Here is an 18,317-nt window from a genome sequence, read left to right on the forward strand (position 1 = left end):
GTGCTTGGAGTCCCATCCGCATCTCGGTCACTCTTGACACTGGATCTCAGATGGAAGGGCTTTTGCATGCTTCAGGACATCAGACCTGCTTTTGAACTGGACTATTTTGGCTCCCTTATTGAGAACTCTGGTGGCTCTCTCGGCTGTGCGACCTCCTAGACTCCACATTACATGGAAAAATGCAAGTTTTGCCAGGTAGGTGCAGCACTCCCTCCTATTCTATATTGTGCAGAAGGGTCCTAGAATTATGCCAAAAGTGTACAATAATTTTAGGCAGAGAGGAAGTGCTCCTAGAGGCAAGTGCTCCAGCACTTGTAATTGCGTGCCTAGAGATAATTATTATCATTATTGCAGTTTTGAGTGTTCTCTGTGAGCTTTGAAAGATGCTTTGCATGGGTAGTAGATGTCCGCTCACAGCTGTGCCCAAAACTCCCTTATCTGTATCACCTTGTACAATAAGTAAGTGCAGTAAGTAAGTTCCTTTGGGTTGGAGGCCACAGAAGGTTTGGAAATATTCTTTATATTGCTAAGGACAGTTCAGGTGCAAACTATCTGTTTTGTCTGCCTCTGTCTTTTTTCTGCCCTTTGAAAGTGAAAACCCCAAGGAGACATAGCCTACAATTTCTACCATCTTTTTATGCCCAAACACAGTATTTTTTGTTTCCATAGGGTATTATTTATGTTTTTCTTCATCAGTCCTTCTCATAACATGCTCTTAGCCTCTTCTCTGTGGGACATGATCAGACTGGGCACAATGACAGATATACACTGGGAAACTGAGAACCATACCAGAGGCACTGCATTTGTCAGTATAGCTGAAACCCAGATTTAGTCCTGTGTTCTCCAATGCATTGCAAGGAAAAGACTGCTTATGTAGTTCAGACGTGCAGTTCACCTACACTGAGAGGTGGCTGGGTATTCTCAGCTTCTCTTCTCCACTGCTGTAGTGTTGTTTCATAGGCAAAATACACGTACAGTGACTCAGATAACTTCTACCTTCACCACGGTTTTGGGGTTTTTATCAAGCCTTCCACAGGGCACTGATTCATACTGCCACAACAAGAGAATGTTGACTGAAGAAGCAGCAGTGCAGTACCTCATTGTGTTAAAGATTCCAGCTGCTTCAGAAGTTACCTCATGTTCTTATGGAGTCGTTTTTGGTGTACGACCCTACGCAGCAGAAATAGGACTGCGTGCCTTTGGGAGGTGAAGCCGTAGCACTAGAGGAAACAGTCCTTCTGTTAGAGCCAAAATTCTTTGTGTTCTGGGAAACCAGGAGTCCTCCAAAGTGTGGAGGTGCTTCTGGCATGTATAAGGTCAGAGAACATGGGTTTCTTTGGCCGTTGGCAATATTGATATATCAAATAGCTTTATATACATCCCTGTGTTCCTTCCCAGAGGATTCTAGATCGCTGCTTCACCGAGACAAATTCAGCATCACCCGATTTGCTCTCATTTCCCTTCCTCTCCTTTCCATCATCAAAACAGGAAAAAGATATATGCGACCTATTCTAGTCATAAACCAAAGCACAAACTGCTCTTATTTGTACCAGGACTTTAAAGACCAGCGTGGTATTGAGTGAAGACCTCTCAATTTTCAGTGCTGGCCTTTATTGTAGCAGCTGTCTTCCCTTACAGCCTTATAAAGTGTATGTTTTAAACTGTGCTGCATGCGGGGCTGCCACAAGAATGCTAATAGCAACGATTGGTTTTAAAGTAACTTCCAACTAAAATTCTTGGAAGATGTTTAAAGCTCTCCCAAACCATCCTTAAAATAAAAACTAAACTACATAGAAGGGGAAACCTCGGAAGTCCGGGCTTAAAGAATGCAGTTCAGTGCTTGGACACCTCACTGCAAACCTCTGTGTGCTGCAGTCCCGGCGTCTCTGTGCACGGCTCTGAGGTTAGCTGAACGGGCACCAACTGGGAGTGAATTTGGAGCACCTTACAGGCCAACCTTTGGCTCTGCCAGGCAAATCTGAAGCCGACCCTGCGAATGGATCCATCACTGCAGGCTCCCATTGAAGCTGATTGACGTGACTTTGGTGGCAGCTGCGTGCCTCTGTTAGCAAGCTCCTACCTTTGTATGCAAACGGTTCATATCCTGTTTCTCAGCCTCAGACAGGGCACACAAAACCTGTGACAAGAAGGACGTTAGCAACATTTGAAAGTCTTTGCTGCAGTGTTGATTGTGTGCCTGGCCCTTTGTCCTCGTCACTCATACAGGTTCATTGGCGAAACCAGATTATAGTATCTGCCTTTGATTTTCAATTCAGTACAGAGCTCCTTTTGCTTTAATTCCTTTTGATTTCTTTGGAAGTCTCTCAGTGAGGACCCCTGAGATCTGCCTTGTTGTGGGCTCATTTAACGGCGTTGGAATTTGCTTACAAAAATGGTAATTGCAAAATTCATTTGGGGGAAGGAGTGAGCATCTGTCGAGCTAATCAAAATCTGTTTGCATGTATTTGTGACTGGATGACTCCTGTGGGAAATCAGCCCGATTTTATTGTAACTCCTTTTGATACATGCGCTGCTCTGAGCTACCCAATGCAGCGTCTGGTGGCACTTTCATGTCTTTGCAAGAGGATATGAGGGAAGCTTTAGTAAGAAGATGTTAACAGGCTAATCTTAGCGAGCAGACTAGGTGTCACTTCTTAGCCAGTTCATTAATGTCGGATCAAAGCAGAAAAAAAAGGGCAAAGGGTATTTTTTTTAAGAGCCTAAAGACCTTTACAGATTGACAGAACTATGTTTAAATGCTTCTTAATTCCTGATAGAGCAGGCTCACATCAGCTTGCTTTATGGACATGTGTCTCTTTCAGGAAGAAGCTGTTTTCCGTGTCTGTTCTCTTAAAGATGTTACCCGGGGGGGAAAAAAAAAAAAAAGGAAACAAAAAGATAAAATCCCTTCTTTCTGATGTGCTCTGAATAAAACTCAATCCAAGCTAATAGGCAGAGAAGCTTCCGTTTTTAGCAAACAGCCAAGTGTGGCTGATAATGCATGGCCAGGAAAGCTGACAGCTCTGTGCTGCTGAACAGAGCACCTTCCACTGCCCCGGGAGCATCCCGGTGAGCTCCATCTCCAGCTCTGGTTCAGACCATTCTTTTCTTTTTTGTTTTGGGATATTCAGCTCTGTCTCCTCCCTTTCTTGTCTCCTCTTCCATGTCAACCTCCTGCCTGGCCCTTCGTAGCCCTCTGCAGTGATTTGCACCCCTGCTGCCAACCAGCTATCTGTTGTTTTCTCCCCTTGCCTGCTGCTACACTTAAAATATTTCCAATCCTTTCAGCTTTCAGTTTATTCTTGTGGTGAAGTGTTCTGTGTAACCCTGCTCAGACCAGAACAGGAGTAAGAGCGGATTGTGGCTACCCACCTGTCTGACTTGTAGGATAAAAGAATTAGGCTGGGTTTGTACAACACACGGATCTTTACAAAAGAACTTTACAGCTAAAGCCAAACCTGTTGAGTAAGCCTTTGTGCCTTCTGAGCCTTCTAAGTAATAAGAATAGCCTTGGAAGGAAGATAATGGGTTTTCCTTAGGAGAATTATTGTGGCACAGGTTCTTGGCAGCACTTGGGACCTTCCTTTGTGAAATCACACCATTCGCCTACCTGAGCCAAACCAGTGCTGTACGCTGCGGTGATGTGGGGCTGAGAAGTGCTGGGGCCAGGCAGGAGCATATGGCCAGAGCCCATCTGTTACAGCAACGTGTGGAATTTGGTAGCTTCGGGTACTGTAACTGGGAAGGCCAACTTGGGTGCTGCTTCCCAGAGCCCGATCTGAGCAGGAGCAGCTGTTCTGTGCTGGTACCCTCCTGCCCATCTGAAGTTGCTGTTTTCTCTCTCCCTGGTAGACATTAAAGCGCCATGTGACGCACTTGCTTCCCCCAGCCTGGAGCCCTACCCGCAGAGCTCCATCACGGTCACCCTGGAGGACATGGGTCTCTGGATGAAGTTTCATCAGATAGGGACGGAGATGATCATCACCAAATCCGGCAGGTGAGGGGACCAGGGCAGCTGCCCACACCACACCCTTCTGATCTGTTTGCAAAACTGTGAGCACTCTTATTTCACACAGTGACCCTCAAACTTGTAGCCAGTTGTGTGCATCTCCCTGCCTCTGGCACTAGAATTGCATTTTCAGGCTGTCCTGGAGATCTGAACTGCAAAGTGCAAAAGGTCACCGCGGGGCTGATGTGTTGAGAACCCTCCTCTGCTCTTATCTCAGTACTTAACACTGATGTTCTTCCTGTTGCTGCGTGGCTGCTCTGGGAAGTGCCCTGGGCTTCCTTTGCCTCGGTCACAGGCAGCAGCAGAGGGGCAGTCAATATCTGGTGTTGATTCTGCATTTGCAGATGAAGACATGGCATATAATGATAAGCAGGCTACTCTAAATCTGAGTCATGTTGTGGAGCTTGCAGTGGAAGAATCTGAAATAGTAATGTATTATGTCAAAGCTGCTGGGAGCTACAGTAATCCCTTTGGTAGGGAGGGAGGTGTTGAGGCTTTTCTGCAGAGTCAGAAGATGAAAGTGGTGGTAGGGAATGCTGGAATGGGAGGCAAGATGTGCTCCCAGGTGAGTGCAGCCCACGCTAGAAAATGCTTTAATCTGTGCTGCAGGTCTGTGGTAGCTGCATGAAGCCAGCAGCTGCATACAAATTCCACTTATTTTCTTCAAGTTTTCCACTGCTGCATTGCAGGGACTGGAGGCACAAAAGCAATAACAATGTCAGGCCATTAAAGATTGCTGCCATGTTAGTGCCTGTTCCACCTAAGCCCATAGAATTGGATAATCAATACAGCAGTGAGATGGTAAAAACGTTTGGTAGCTGGCCTGTACAAATACCACAACCAGAACTTTGTGCAGCACTGAGTAAACACGACCTGCTGCTTCAGTAGGTCATTAAACAGCATTTGCTAAGTACAGAAATTCTTACATTCATTTCTTCTTCAGACGAATGTTTCCACAATGCAAAATCAAAGTCTCTGGCTTAATCCCCTATGCCAAGTACCTCATGCTGGTGGATTTTGTGCCTGTGGACAACTTCAGGTACAAGGTAAGCACTTTAGATGATAAAAGTTATGCTTTAATTCCATTTTTGTTTGAAACAGATTAATCTTTATGCTTCACTGGCCAGGCTGATAAATAAATAGTCTTTGGACAAAGTTCAGAAGTAATTGGTGGATTTTATGCCTCTCTGGAGCTATTTGTCACTTTTGCTTGGGGAGCAGCTGGAAAGGTAACTGATCTCCATTGTAACTAGTATGCTTTTGATCATGATTGATGTTGGACTTCTCTGATGGCCACTGGGAGAAAGGGAGGAAAAATGAGGCCCAGACTTGGAGCTGTTTTGGTAACACAATCGTGGCTCACAAGGGATAATCTGCTGCTTGTCAGGATTGCATGCCTCAGAGGGATCCTCCACATCAGACGGCGAAGCAGAGTTGCTAGGCCTATTTAAAATAAGCCATTTTTTAAGCTCTGGATTTCCGTCTTTCTCTTCACAGTGGAATAAAGATCAGTGGGAAGTTGCTGGAAAAGCAGAGCCCCAGCTCCCTTGTCGCACCTATGTCCACCCCGATTCCCCCGCTCCTGGCAGCCACTGGATGAAGGAACCTGTCTCCTTCCAGAAACTGAAGCTCACCAACAACACTCTGGATCAACATGGGCATGTAGGTTGTTGCTGGCCTTTGTGCCATGCCTTCTTGGAATCCATTGCAGATAGATGTGAAGCAAAATAAGTGAAAAGTGTGAAACATTAGATCACGTGGAAACTAAAAAGATATCCAAGTGCCCTCTTCCTTCCTCAGTCCAGGCCTCTTACCTGCCTGCTAGGGAAGGTGCTGGCCTGTGCTGTCCGTATAATGGCACGGTGGAGGCACCAGCCTCAGGCAGGCATCCCTGGTCTGAAAGGGAAGTCCCAGAAAACTTTGCTCAGTGTGTTAGCAGTAGTTGCACATGGAAACCTTTGCCTTTGTCTCTGTGCCAGATCATCCTGCACTCCATGCACCGTTACAAGCCTCGCTTCCACATTGTGCAGGCAGATGACCTCTTCAGTGTTCGCTGGAGTATATTCCAAGTCTTCAGCTTCCCTGAGACTGTCTTCACTTCTGTTACTGCCTACCAGAATGAGCAGGTAATGTGCGAGTCCAAAGCATTGCTAAATACTTTGTCCTTAGAAATCTTGCATAGGAAGGTGTCTCCTCCAGAGCAAACTACCTTGGGTGTCTGTGATGGATAAAGGAGGAAAAAGAGGCAAAATATGGTTCTTGCAGAAAACATCCAGTCAAGGGTGACATGAATTGTGCATATTAATTGCATTAAGTGCACCGTCAGTGACTAACAGAACCCCGAAGGTAGTAAAAAGTACAGACAAAAGTCCAGATATTGAGTATTGACAAAAGGTATTGACCCTTTATATTTCTCTGGTTACATGAATCCCACCCCGATTCCCACTGACCCCGGGAAAGTCACTTCTCTCTGCAACTCACTCATAGAAGGAACTGCTGGGAGAGCTCAGATACTGTGCCAAGGGCATCCCCCAGCCCCCTGAAAAAGCTGTTGTGGTAAATACCGAGGTGAAGATCTTGAAATAATAAAGAACCCAACCAGTACTGAATCCTGGTCCTTTATTTTAAGATCACAAAGCTGAAGATTGACAACAATCCATTTGCTAAAGGTTTCCGGGAGCATGGGAAGAACACTCGAAGGTAAACTGTTTCTTCATCTCAATTTATTTATAACATGAGTTTATCTGAATTCTATCCAAGTCCATTGAGCAAAATAGAGCAGCTAGCTCTGCAGAGCATTTTGCTTTGCACATTGCATTTATTTGTATACGGGAGTGAGGCTGTGTAGCAGCCTCCCCAGAGACTTGGGGAATGGGAGGAAACACAGCATTTCCTGCAGAAATATGTGAGATGTGACAGATGTGAGACCTGCATTCCATTGCAATTTGGGTCTAGACTGCAATCTGATACGTTCATAGCAGTGGTAAAGAGAGTCCACAGTAGATCCTTCTGTCCCTGTGAGATCAGCTTGACACTGACATTTGAAAGCTCTCACATCTCCTTTCCTCCTGTGTGGAAAAGTGTCTCTACTAACAGGGAATTCTGTCTGTGAGATGGAGGTTGGATGCCAACACTGGTGGGATGATCTGCCTGCTCTGAGGGCAGCTGCTGATTAAGCCTGAAAGAAATAACCCTGAAGGCAACACATAAACAGGCAATAGAGAGTTTTCCAACCAGAAAATGGTATGAAAATATCTGAGATTTTGTTCTGTGTGCCTGAAAAGAAAATCTTATTTCCTGATGAAAAAAGCCAAAAGCGACTCTTTGAAAATGTCAGGGATGTTCTTTCTCCTCATAGCAGGACTTACTAAGCTTAGTGCTATTGTCCATTTAGGAGAAGGGCTGCTTTTAAGCAAAACACCCACTGTACCTGTATGTACCCACTATATGCCTGTATGTACAGAATGTGCATCCAGCTTTGGAGTACACTTACAAACTCTGTGCTGAAAGCTCCAGTGCTGAGGTTTCCGTGCTATTTTTGACTTTTGTACAAGCAAGAAAGGGGCAGCAACCCCCTTACCAATTTATCCCCAGTATTCTGCGGGGTGAGGGCTCTCCTGGAAGCACATGCAGCATTGGCTAACTCCATAATTCCACTCTGGCACACATTCCCTGTGGATCTGTCACGTTGCTTTGCAAGGAGGTGTAACATGCAGCACATCAGAGCAGTTCATCCCACCTTTTGTCTCCCCAGGCCTTTGTCCTGCATCCCTTGCATACTTACCTAGATAGAAAACCAACTTACGACCTACCCCTGTGCACTGTTTCTTTCCCAGGGAAGGACGAGCCAAATCCCAGAAGCCAAGTCCAGCCAAGGGCCAGAAGAGAAAGCTGCCAGAGGAAAAGGAGTCTGGTGCTGAGGAACGTGGTAATTTTAACAAGAACAAACCCAGAGTCGGTCACAAACTGTGCCCAGACCACAGGGGGGATAAGAGGCAGAGACATTTCTCTGCTGTGCCTCCTCACTGGGGAGAGTGGTCTGGGCAGGGTCCCTAAAGGCTGCTGCATACAGCTTTGCAAAGCTGGAAAGTGGTGCTGACTCCCTCATTCAGGGAGATAGCTTTTAGGAGGATGAGCCAACAAACAATGACTGGCAACCCTTTGTGAGGCCTTCCCCTCTCTTAATTTCTGCCTGCAGTTGCCACATGTGCATTAAGTTTGTCTGTCCCAGGATTATTAAGTCCCTGCATGTGGTCCACAGGAGCCTGCTCACAACTCTTGGCATTAGTGACTCCTCCCCAGCTCTGTGTATGCCAGCCTCCAGCCTTGCTTTGTGACTGCATGTGACTGAGGGCTGTGCTCTCGTCATGTGTTCTCTTAATCACTGACACCATCTTGCAGCGTCACCCATGACTTCCTTCTGCCCATCTGCCTTGGTTCTTGTCTGTGCAGCTGTGCCAACCCTGGTGCTCGTGCAGCTGGGTTGTGATGCAGATAGGGGAACGGATACCATTTAAAAATAATCTTTACTCTTTCTGTTAGGTTATTTTTAAGCTTGATCATTCCTTGCTAGGGTGAGGGAATGGGGCAGAACTGAAAGCCACAATGTAAGAGCAGAAAAAAGCAGCAAAGGGCTAGTCCTTTAAGGCAGTGTGGCTGCAGAAGAGGTAACGGTGTGTTTCCTTCCCCCATCCTGCAGTGAATTCAGCTGCTGATAGACCATTGAGAGCTGCAGCTCTCTCTTCCCCATTCTCACTTCTTTTCTGTTCTTTCTTTCCCTACTGTGAGTCAGATTTTGAGAAAGATGAGAATGTGGATGTGAAGGAAGAGAGTAACCCCATTGTGGTCAGCAGTGGGTACCCCTTCTGGATCTCAGAGCAGAACAGCAGCCATGCCTTTCCTGCAGCATCGCCGGCGCCAGCCGAACAGAGGGAAGGTCCAGCCAGAGAGCAGCAAGTGCCTACACCATCCTACCAGACCTACCGGTGAGTCCTGTCTCCTGGTGCCCATGTCACAAAGCCACCCTTTAATTGATGAGATTCCTCCTCTTTTATAGGTCATTTCCTAAGAAAAACAGCCACTGTGAGGGAGAAGGTTGTACTTCTGTTGATGCCATACTTGGGTGATAGGTGCTAGATCAGGATGGAGATGGCTCTGTAACAAAGCCTTTCTGTTTAGCTTCTAACCCGCTGCTTCTGAGCATATTCATGTCTTAGTAGTGCTCTTTATTTCCTTGTCCTGAAATGCTTTCCTGCCCAACTCTGTGTAGCACAGAACTTGTCTGCCCTTTGGAGGAAGTGTGTTGGAGGAGTGGAGGACTCCAGTGATTGTTCCTTCCTCTCTGAGTTGCAGTGAGTGGGCTTACCTTCTTTTGGAACATAGTTGTTCTGAGTGAGTGACAGCAGAACTTGGACTGAAATCCATTTTTACAGTAAGACTAAGCTGTAGGTAGGGCTGTGTCTGCACGGGAGAGTTAATGTGCCATAAGCCAACGTGTGAAGGTGGAGAACGCTTCTCAGTATGAGTGTAATTTCATTGGAGTACAAGATGGCTCACCTGGCTTTTGTGCAAGCATCTCCACATGGTAAATGAGTATGAAATAGCTGACACACTGTAAATTCCCACCCCGGGCCAAGTCTGCTGGGGTGCAAGGCACCCACAGGGAATACAAACCCTTACGGAGCCAGGATGTCCTTGTAAGGTGTGCTTGTTTTGAATGGAAAGCGGGTGTTCGAAATGGCAGGGCAAGCTGTTAGCACGCTTTTCCCCGGGGATCTGTGTGGGTTTTCAGTGGTTTTCTGCTGCGGTGGGTTTGACTGGCTGCTCTCTCTGCCCTGGGGGAACAGGTTCCACGAAGCTGGGGACAGCCAGCAGCTCCCCAGCCGCGATGTCGCTGCCTTGAACGACTTCCGAGCGAGGTGCCACCCCTTGGATCTCGCCACGGTGCCCGAGCACGACTCCAAACAGCTCCCAGAGGGCTTCACCAACCTGCCTCCGCTGCCCCCACCTCTGCCCCCTCCCCAGGACTACACTGGAGTGGTGAACATGGCTCTGGACTCAGTGGGGAAACCTGGAGCTCGAGCGCCCATGTACAGTCCTTATGGCACCGAGCAAGGCCTTGGGCAGTGGATGGTGCCACCCCACAGCCAGTACAGGGCGATGAGCTACTCGGCCTTCTCCACAGATTACAACACACAAGGGGCTTCGGGACATGCCCACGGGACCATGGCAGAGTGGAGCCAGTACCCACTGTTCCCCTATGCCTGCTGGTGAGCAGGGAGGAACCTTCCCAATGAACAGACTGAAAGAAAATTGTAAATGAGAACAGATTTGTTCTGGGGTGCTAACCTTGAAGCCTTGTCTATAGTAGGCAAAGAGGCATTGCTGCAGATGGTGGCATGGGACGCCTTCACTTCCTTGTCTCCTTGCACAACAACCCTCACGGTATTTCACAAGCAGCAGCCACACTGCTGGCAGTCCCAGCTGTGTCAGGGCACGTCTGGCTCAATCTGTGTGTTCTGCAGTGCTTCTTCTCCAGCAGGAATAGGAAACCACAGGAACTGTGAGAACTGCAGTGAAAGAGCTGCCGACCTCTGTCCCAGTCCATGCTTGCATTTGGCAGCTTCCAAAATCCCTTCTTCCCAGGACACGTGTGCAAGGAGATAGGGGCTGAGGAGTTTCAGTAAGCCAGGCCAAGAAGCTGTAGAGGATTTTTGCAAGGATGAGCCAGAAAAGCAATTCCAGTGACCCCTTGAGCAGGTTTCATCACTTAGTATAGTCAAACTAAAATCTTGCCTTCTTTTCCAGGAGCATGTGACAGTAAAACATGCAGTGGTACACGCGGCTGTGGATCATGCAGGCAGGGAAGAGCTCGTCTTCTGCACGAGAACCAGCAGCAAGGCTCTGTGTTGTGTCTGTCCCTCATGCCCACCCCTATCTCATCTCCCCTAGATGCGAGGTCAGTGAAACACTTCTTTCTGCTGGTGGTGGAGGGACATTGTTCACAGAATTCGGGGCTGCTCCAGGGGTCTCCAAAGGCCTGTGTTTGCCAGGAATAGCAGTGCTGGCTTTGTGACACTCCAGCCTCTTTCTTTTGAAGGAGAAGAAATCTTTCACTGTGAACTTCTTCTTCCACCCCCAGCCACCTGCAAAGAATATAATCGATAGCTATTGTTGCTGTGCTACGAAAGCTTTGCCTATAGATGCTTCTGACCAGCCTGGTGTCCTTCATCAGCCACATCCTTTAAAATAATGAACACCACAGGCATCCATCCACGTGCTGCACTGCTCCCTGATGCAGTGCTGGGTGCCTCCTGGCTGCTCAGTGCTGTCTTCTTGCGGGCTCAGGGATCTGCTTCAGTGTCGCTTCCATTGTCAGAGCAGTTTGACCTTTGTTACTGCTGTGGTCCCCTCTCCTGGAGGAGCTGTGCTGTCAGTGAGCAGCCCATGGCCCTGCGTGGCAGAGAGGGTTAGAAAGTGTCTCTGTTTGCCAAGTCGCCCTGGCTGCGTGGTCCTTTTTGAGATAGGCCCTTTGCTTCTGAGGGAGGACAGAAGAGTTCCCCACTGTTAATGCAGAGAACATTTTCTTGCAACGCTTCAAATCAACTGCTCTGCAGTCCACAGCCATCAGCGGGCAGTGAGGTGTGTGTGCCAGATGGCATTCTCTGCATGCACTGTGCAGCAGCAGTGTGTGTGTGAGCAGAGCAGGGCAGGTTTGTGACTGCTGGTGCATCAGGAGTGGCGTGCAGGTGCACACTGCTCTGCCAGCCCTGCACAGCGTACAGGTGTGAGACTGTGTTTGTTACTGCTAAAATGACTTTGAAAAGTAGCCCTGCACGTTCGTGGAACTCAGCTACAGTGGCTGCTTCCTTATTTAAACAGAGTACTGCTAATGGGTTTGTACCGCAGTGACGGTGCGTGCAGAGCAGCAGAGTGAGCAGAGGTGGTCGGTGAGGTTCCCCAATGATCACTGCCAAGAAAACCTGAAGTCACACTCCCTGGCTGGTCCATTAGCTCTGCTTCTTTGTCTTTGGAGCTGGGTTGTATTCCCCTCTGTCGCAGGCTGATGGTGAGCACGGCCAACTGAAGAGAACAGGGCAGCACAGGGAAAGCCGCGTGCCAGCAGGAGAGCTGGATCAGGTGCCGTGTCAGATGTCAGCATGGCTTTGGGAGCGCTGCAGTTGGTGGAGCTGGTTTGGCTGCACAGGGTGAGCCTCAGCCTCGTGCACGGGATTGCTGTTAATTACTCACTGCCTGCTGTTGCAGCGGGACTCCTCGCCCTCCTTCGGTGAATCACCCAGCTTATTAGCCAAGTTCCTTTGCTTCCACTCCTCTGTCTCTGGTCAGAGGCTGCAGCTCTGTTTGCTGAAGCCCAGACACGCGTTGCCTATAGCTGTGTGCTGTGGGCTCTCTGCTGCCGCCGCCTCCCTTTGCAGCTTCCCCTGTCTTGTTTTCTTCAGCTGTGGCATTTAAAATCTGTATGAGCTCGACTGAAATGCTGTTTTTTGCACGCATGTGAGATAATGTAATGCGTCTCTGACAGCTTCAATAAAAGGAAATGAGACATGCGGAAGGCAGGCCATTAAGAGCAATAAAATAAACTCGAAAGTGTGGTTTTTTGTGCATCTCTTTCAAGCACGCTGCTGGCTCCACTTCAATCCTGCTACCTGGGGCCAGTTCCTACATGACACATGCTGCTGATCTGAGTGTTCTTTGTTCTCCCGGTGTATTCGGAGAGCCCCAGGTTGTCTGCTTGCATTGCTGGATATGACTCAGTCTCTTGTACCAATTCTTTGGAGCAAATACTTTATTTTCTCTATGTTTTCACTCCTCTTCTGCAGGGGAGTTATATAAGGATGAGGACAAATGGACTCTAAATGGGATCTAGGTAAATTTCCTATGGGAAATAAAGATCCTGATTTACGTTGCATTGTCCTACAGGTTTTTGCAGCCTTAAGCCTTGTTTGAGGCTGCTTCAGTGCAGGTAGGAATGGCAGAAAGATGTTTTCTTGCTGCCATTCTACCATAGAAGGCACGGCCTGGTGGTGGCTGCAGGCTCAGGGGGGGCACTGCGATGCTGCTGCCCCACAACCCATACTGTGCCCAGTCAAAAGACACCGTGGGTCCTCCCAGTGGAGCAGCCCCCCCTCGCCTGGCCATGGCCCATGCACTCAGGCAGCCCCGGGCCCTGCAGAAGGAGCAGCTTCCAGTGCGAGCTGCAGTGTCCACCATCAGGTGCTCTGTGAGTGTCCCATCGCACGTTCCCTGCACTCACCCATATCCCGGGTCACCTTAAGAGAGGCCAAGCAAGCAGCATCCACCCCTCTCCAGGAACAACAACATTCTTTGAGTCAAATGGTTTTTTATTACAGAGCTTAAAAGGCACTTAATTTGCAAGCACCAGGCTGGGGTCCCATAGGGAGCCTCCTAGCAGGGAGGAGCGCAGCGTTTGGCTGACAACAACAACAACAAACAGCAGCCATCACCCACTGTGTAAGGCTGTACCAGCACACAGCCCACCACCTCCCTATGCCCACAGCTGCAGTAGTGCTGATGCTGATGGCCTCCAGGTGCACAGGGTGCAGGTGGCTGCTCTTAGCATCCCACCCTCACCCAAACTGCGCAGCAGAAGGGAACATAATGAGTTCTCCCTGAAGGATTTGGGAGTGGGTGCTCTGCTGAACTTTATCCCTCTGTGCTGGGTGATGCTTGCCCAACAGCCCACCCTGAGGCTGTCTGGGCTCCTATAGTAACTGGAGTGATGGTTTTGCTGCTGTTTGTTGTGCCTGTTTCTGCCTGTTTCTCCAGGGCTCAGCTCTTGGTTTTCCAGCTGGGAAAGCAGACGTGCTCCTGGCCAGGCTCCTCCTACAGCTCCAGGTAAGCTGGTTTAGCTGCTGTGCTTTGTAGAGCTGTAATGAGGTATAAGTGTGGTTTCTTGGGGTTACAGCCAGGAAGAGAAAGTCAGGCACGGGTAGCAGCAGCTTGTAGGCTCCCAGCAGAATGCTAAGCAAGTTGGAAAGCATTTCTCCTCCACAACCCGTGCTGCTTGCAGCATGCAGAGTGCGCTGCCCAGAACCAGTGCTGTAGTACTGAGCTCTGGGCCTGAGCAGCAGCTTCAGACAAAACTTTAAACAAGTGTGAAGCAGTTCTTTAGTGCAGTGGTAACGAGAGGCCCTGCTGCCGTGATAAGCAGCCAGTCGCCATGTGTGCTGCTCTGCTTGATTTAGTGTTGTTCCTTTCTTGTTTTTCCAAGTCATGTGAGTTTTATGGCCCTTTGCTATAGGGTGCTGGATTGCCTCTGACACTTCTGTAATACAACTCTTTTTTGCTTTGTATGTGCAGGTGTACGGCTGCAGCGTTCCTGCCCAGATGGTGCCCTGCTCGGTGAGTGTAATGGATGGGTTTAATCTCCATCCCCTACAGCTCTTTGGGGGCGTGCTGAGATTCGTGTACCTTTCTCTCTGACTTTTACTGAAGAGGGAAAACTCTGTGCATCTGGAAAGGAGAATCAGAGAGGGCAGCTAGCAGGGCAGGAGGCACACCACAGCCACTCAGATGGACGTAGGGCACGGCTCAGCTCTGCTGTCTGCGCCCCCTGTGTGCTGCTACTGCTGCTCCTGCAGTGCTGAGCTGTGGGCCTTGCAGCAGCACAGGGGCACTCTGCAGTCTGTCTTTGGCTCTGCCTCCCCATCTGGAAGGGGCTCCGCAGAGGGTGAAGCGCTCAGAGCAGCTCAGACAGCCAACAGCATTCAAGTGAGGGCGGAACGAGAACTGATGCAGACCCAGTAAATGTTAGTCTGCACTTTGGGGCATCCCCAGCTGTAAGAACAACAGGCAGCTGAGCAGCACAGGCATCCACAGCCATAGGGGTATGCTCAGCGTTGTGCTGAGTGATACTGATGTGCCTGCCATACAGCCCTTAGGGGCAGGATGAACAATGTAGTGTCACTAACAGAAACAAGCCTGGAGCCCCAGTGCCCGGGCTGTGCTCCAGCCCTGCAGACTCACTTCTACCCTCCCGAGGTTACAGGGTTGAGGCAGTGCCCTGCAGAAGAGTGGCCCTCCTGCCTACACGCAGCCAGTTTGGCTGCTGCTCCGGGGGTGAAGCCAAGGGAAGCCTCCAGCCCCAGTGTTTCCTACCTTCACTTCATCCTGCCCGTATGTCTGTTAATGGGCCTGCCCTGCCCGCATCCTCGGGGACTAATTGCCTCACACTTGAGCAAATGTGCTCGGGGTTTAAAAGGAGTCTATCGATCTGTGCATATCCCTGAAAGCCTCACAGGGCCCCGTTGCCTTTGAAGTGTAAAAACATCCGTCTGTCTCTCTGCTTTTCCAGCAGTCTCCAGCACCGTTTGCATCTCCTCCCCATTGCATCTCCCGGCCTACAGCGCAGCCCCACGCAGTGCCCGGCTGCGGCTGCCCGGGGGCTGCAGGAGGATGGGGACAAAGGTGCAAAGCCTCATCCAGATGGGAGGCTGAGCTATTTCTGAAGGCCAATTTCCAGTCCTGTCTCCCCCCCCCCAGACTGAGAATGCTCTCACTGTGCTCAGGGCAGAAGCTGAATGTGCATTCATCTGTAGTGGGCACATTGATTAGGAAGGAGAGAGAACAACCCCTGGCTTCTTCCCATCACAGTCCTTAGCTTCTCATGCAGACAGTGAGGAAATAAGGTAAGACCTGGGCTGCTTTGGGTGATCCACCCTGAAATGCGCAGGGCTGACCAGAACTTGCAGTGGTTCTCTGATGTGGGTTGAGACGAATCCCACTGCAATGCAGTGGTGTGGGCAGTGTGGCTGTGATTCTCCCCGTCCCAATTCCCTGCACTGTGGAGCTGGGCAGGCCGGCTGTGCTGCTGGGCTGTTCACTCAGCCACAACCATACAGAAGTGGCTGTGCTGGAGCAACTGGGACTCCTCGGCTGTCCCCGGGGCTGTGGAAGGAGGGCAGCACAGCTCAATGCAGGCCTGAATTCCGGGGCTACGTGTAGCTGCACCTCCCAGATGGTGCTTTGGGTTTCCTATTTCAATGGGGATTCGGCAGTGCAGCGGTGGCACCTCGCTGTTGGAGGCAGTAAATGGGCTCCCATCTGGTTGTAATGATCAGTAGCACTTTGGTGCTTGTTTATCCTCGTGTTTTATGCTTCGGCAATAAAACACTGCTTCGGTTTGTTTGACCCATGGATGCTGGATGGAGATGAGTTCACAGCTGCTGACAAAGCGATCCCTGTGGTGTGCAGGGTGCTGCTTTTTTAGACAGCTGGGCAGGATCAGATGATGCAGTGACAATTAGAAGGGGGGCCGGGGGGGGGGGGGGGGGAAGCAGCTCGTGTGCACCTAGCAAAGAAATCATACCCTTGGATGGAAGGGACTGAGCGGGGTTTGGCTCTGGTGCTGTGCTCGCTCTGCAGGGCTCTGACGTGGAGCCAAAGGCTGTGTGTGAGGGGGTGGTCGGGCACAGCACTGCCCAGGGGGGAATAGGCTCGTGCTGCCCCTCTGGCTCACGGACACCTGGAAGCCTTTGGCCTTCCCATCTCCTGTTCCTGCTGTAGAGAAGCACGGTCCCCTCTACTTCATTTCCCAACGCTGTACTCCTTAAGCTCTCATCTTTCAGGGGGGCGGGGGGACACAACACACGTTTTTCTGCACAGAGATCCTTTTCCCAACTGCCTGTCGGGGCACGCAGCTGCAGCAGGGAGCCAAACGCACCGAGGTGTCGGCAAACGAGTTAAGCCCCTTCCGAAGCGCCGGGACTCCGTTGTGCCGACTTTCCCCGGCAGCTCTGACGGAGAGGGGGCGCTTCTCGGGGCCGTCCCAGCCGCGTGCCCCGCTGGCTTTACGGGGGTACGGGGAAAGGCGCGGTGCCATCCCGTCGTACGGCCGCAGTGAGGGCGCACAGTGCCACCCAGTGACCGCGGGACCCGCCGAGCGGAGCGCTGCTGTGCGCTCACGGGCGGAGCCGCGCCGGGTCCTATTGGGGCATCGGGGGGGGGGGGGGATGAGGAGGAGCATTGCGGGCGGGAGGCGGAGGGTTGAAAGTATGCTGGGGACGGAGCTGCGCTCCCAGCTCTCGCTCACTTAGCGAGCACGCTGCCCACCGCTGTACCCCGTTTAAGATGTGACCTCTGGGGAGGGGCGCGGGCTGCAGCGTGTGGTTTGCTCTGGGAGTGCTCACGGGCCCCAGAAGGGCCTACGGGAGAGCACAGCTGGGCCTGGAGCCCGGCAAGCCGGGCTGCTCAGCTCCTGCTGGGAGAGTATCCCTCCCTGGCTTCAGGGGGCAGCCGCACTCGGTGGCTTTCTGGCTTACACCCCAAGGTTAACGCGGGGCCTTTCCTCCTTTCTGCCCAAGCCCTGCCCGCGTTCCTCGCTGGGTCGAGCCCCTGTCACGTTCCCAGGTGAGCAAGTGTCAACAGGCAGCCGTGGTGGTGGGGCACAGGGAAAGCGGCCAACTGGGGTGCAGTGTCAGCAGATCCCGGTGCTGCAAACTGCTGCCCCAGCAATGCCCCGACATGTTTCCAGCAGGGACTGTCTCACGGAGAGATGCAGACTAAGGCTCTATTCTGGGTGATGACTGCAGAGCCCACAGAGCTTTTGGCAGCAGGGAGGGGTTTAATCTGCCTGTCCTTCTCCAGGTATGTTCTCTCCTTCCTCCACTCCCCTCCATGTTCCGTAGCTGTCTCAGTGCCACTGCCTCAGGGCTGCAGGGCTGCAATGTGCGGCTGAAACGAGGCCACTGCAGCAAGGGAGGCACGAGTCCTGCACTCCTGATGGATGAAAGTCCTAAATCTTCGCTGCCCTGACAAGGACCGCAAGCTCTCTGCTCCCGGGCTGCTCCCCAGTGTGTCTTTATTTTTGTCTGTTTAAATGTAGGCCAGCATTGGTTACAGGCTGCCATTGCTGAGCAGCACAAACTCAGCGTGCTGCGGTCAGAGCCATTTCCATCCCATCGCCCGCCTCTGCCTCCATCAGGTGCTGACTGTTCTGATGGAGGTGGGCAACTCGGCCCCGTATAGGCAGGAGTTGCTACCCAATACTGGAAGTAACCCTGCTGTTGTTCCTGCAGTGTGGGATGACTCCATCAGTGACAACGCGCTGCTTGCGTTGGTCAGTGCTGCGTTAACCCATCCAGCAGAATCCCAGACCTGAGCCAATGTAAGCCTTTTGGTGGCAGACTCCCCCCGAGCTGATGTGTCCCATGTACCGACCGGGGCGCTATTTCTAGCAGGGAAATCCTCTCTGTTAATTTTAGAGCCAGTTCTCCAGAGTGCTGAGCAGTCACAGCTCTGGAAGGCGGTCGGGGCAGCGGGAGGGATT

The 18,317-nt window shown here is 50.8% G+C and overlaps 1 protein-coding gene across 2 annotated transcripts in view; it reads left to right on the plus strand.

The window, feature by feature from the left end:
- Positions 1–18,317, plus strand: part of TBX6 (MGA, MAX dimerization protein) — a 23,885-nt gene continuing 5,568 nt past the window's right edge. Inside the window, exons 1-10 of one of the 2 annotated variants that reach the window (XM_046901098.1) lie at positions 1–195; positions 3,853–3,997; positions 4,953–5,055; positions 5,507–5,671; positions 5,989–6,135; positions 6,639–6,709; positions 7,846–7,937; positions 8,802–8,994; positions 9,856–13,885; positions 14,351–14,392. In XM_046901098.1, the coding sequence (XP_046757054.1) occupies positions 180–195; positions 3,853–3,997; positions 4,953–5,055; positions 5,507–5,671; positions 5,989–6,135; positions 6,639–6,709; positions 7,846–7,937; positions 8,802–8,994; positions 9,856–10,282 (1,359 nt within the window). In that variant the 5' untranslated portion in view covers positions 1–179 and the 3' untranslated portion in view covers positions 10,283–13,885; positions 14,351–14,392. 2 annotated transcript variants of the gene reach the window in all.

Source organism: Gallus gallus, chromosome 15 (assembly GCF_016699485.2).
Source record: "Gallus gallus isolate bGalGal1 chromosome 15, bGalGal1.mat.broiler.GRCg7b, whole genome shotgun sequence".
Classification (NCBI taxonomy): domain Eukaryota; kingdom Metazoa; phylum Chordata; class Aves; order Galliformes; family Phasianidae; genus Gallus; species Gallus gallus.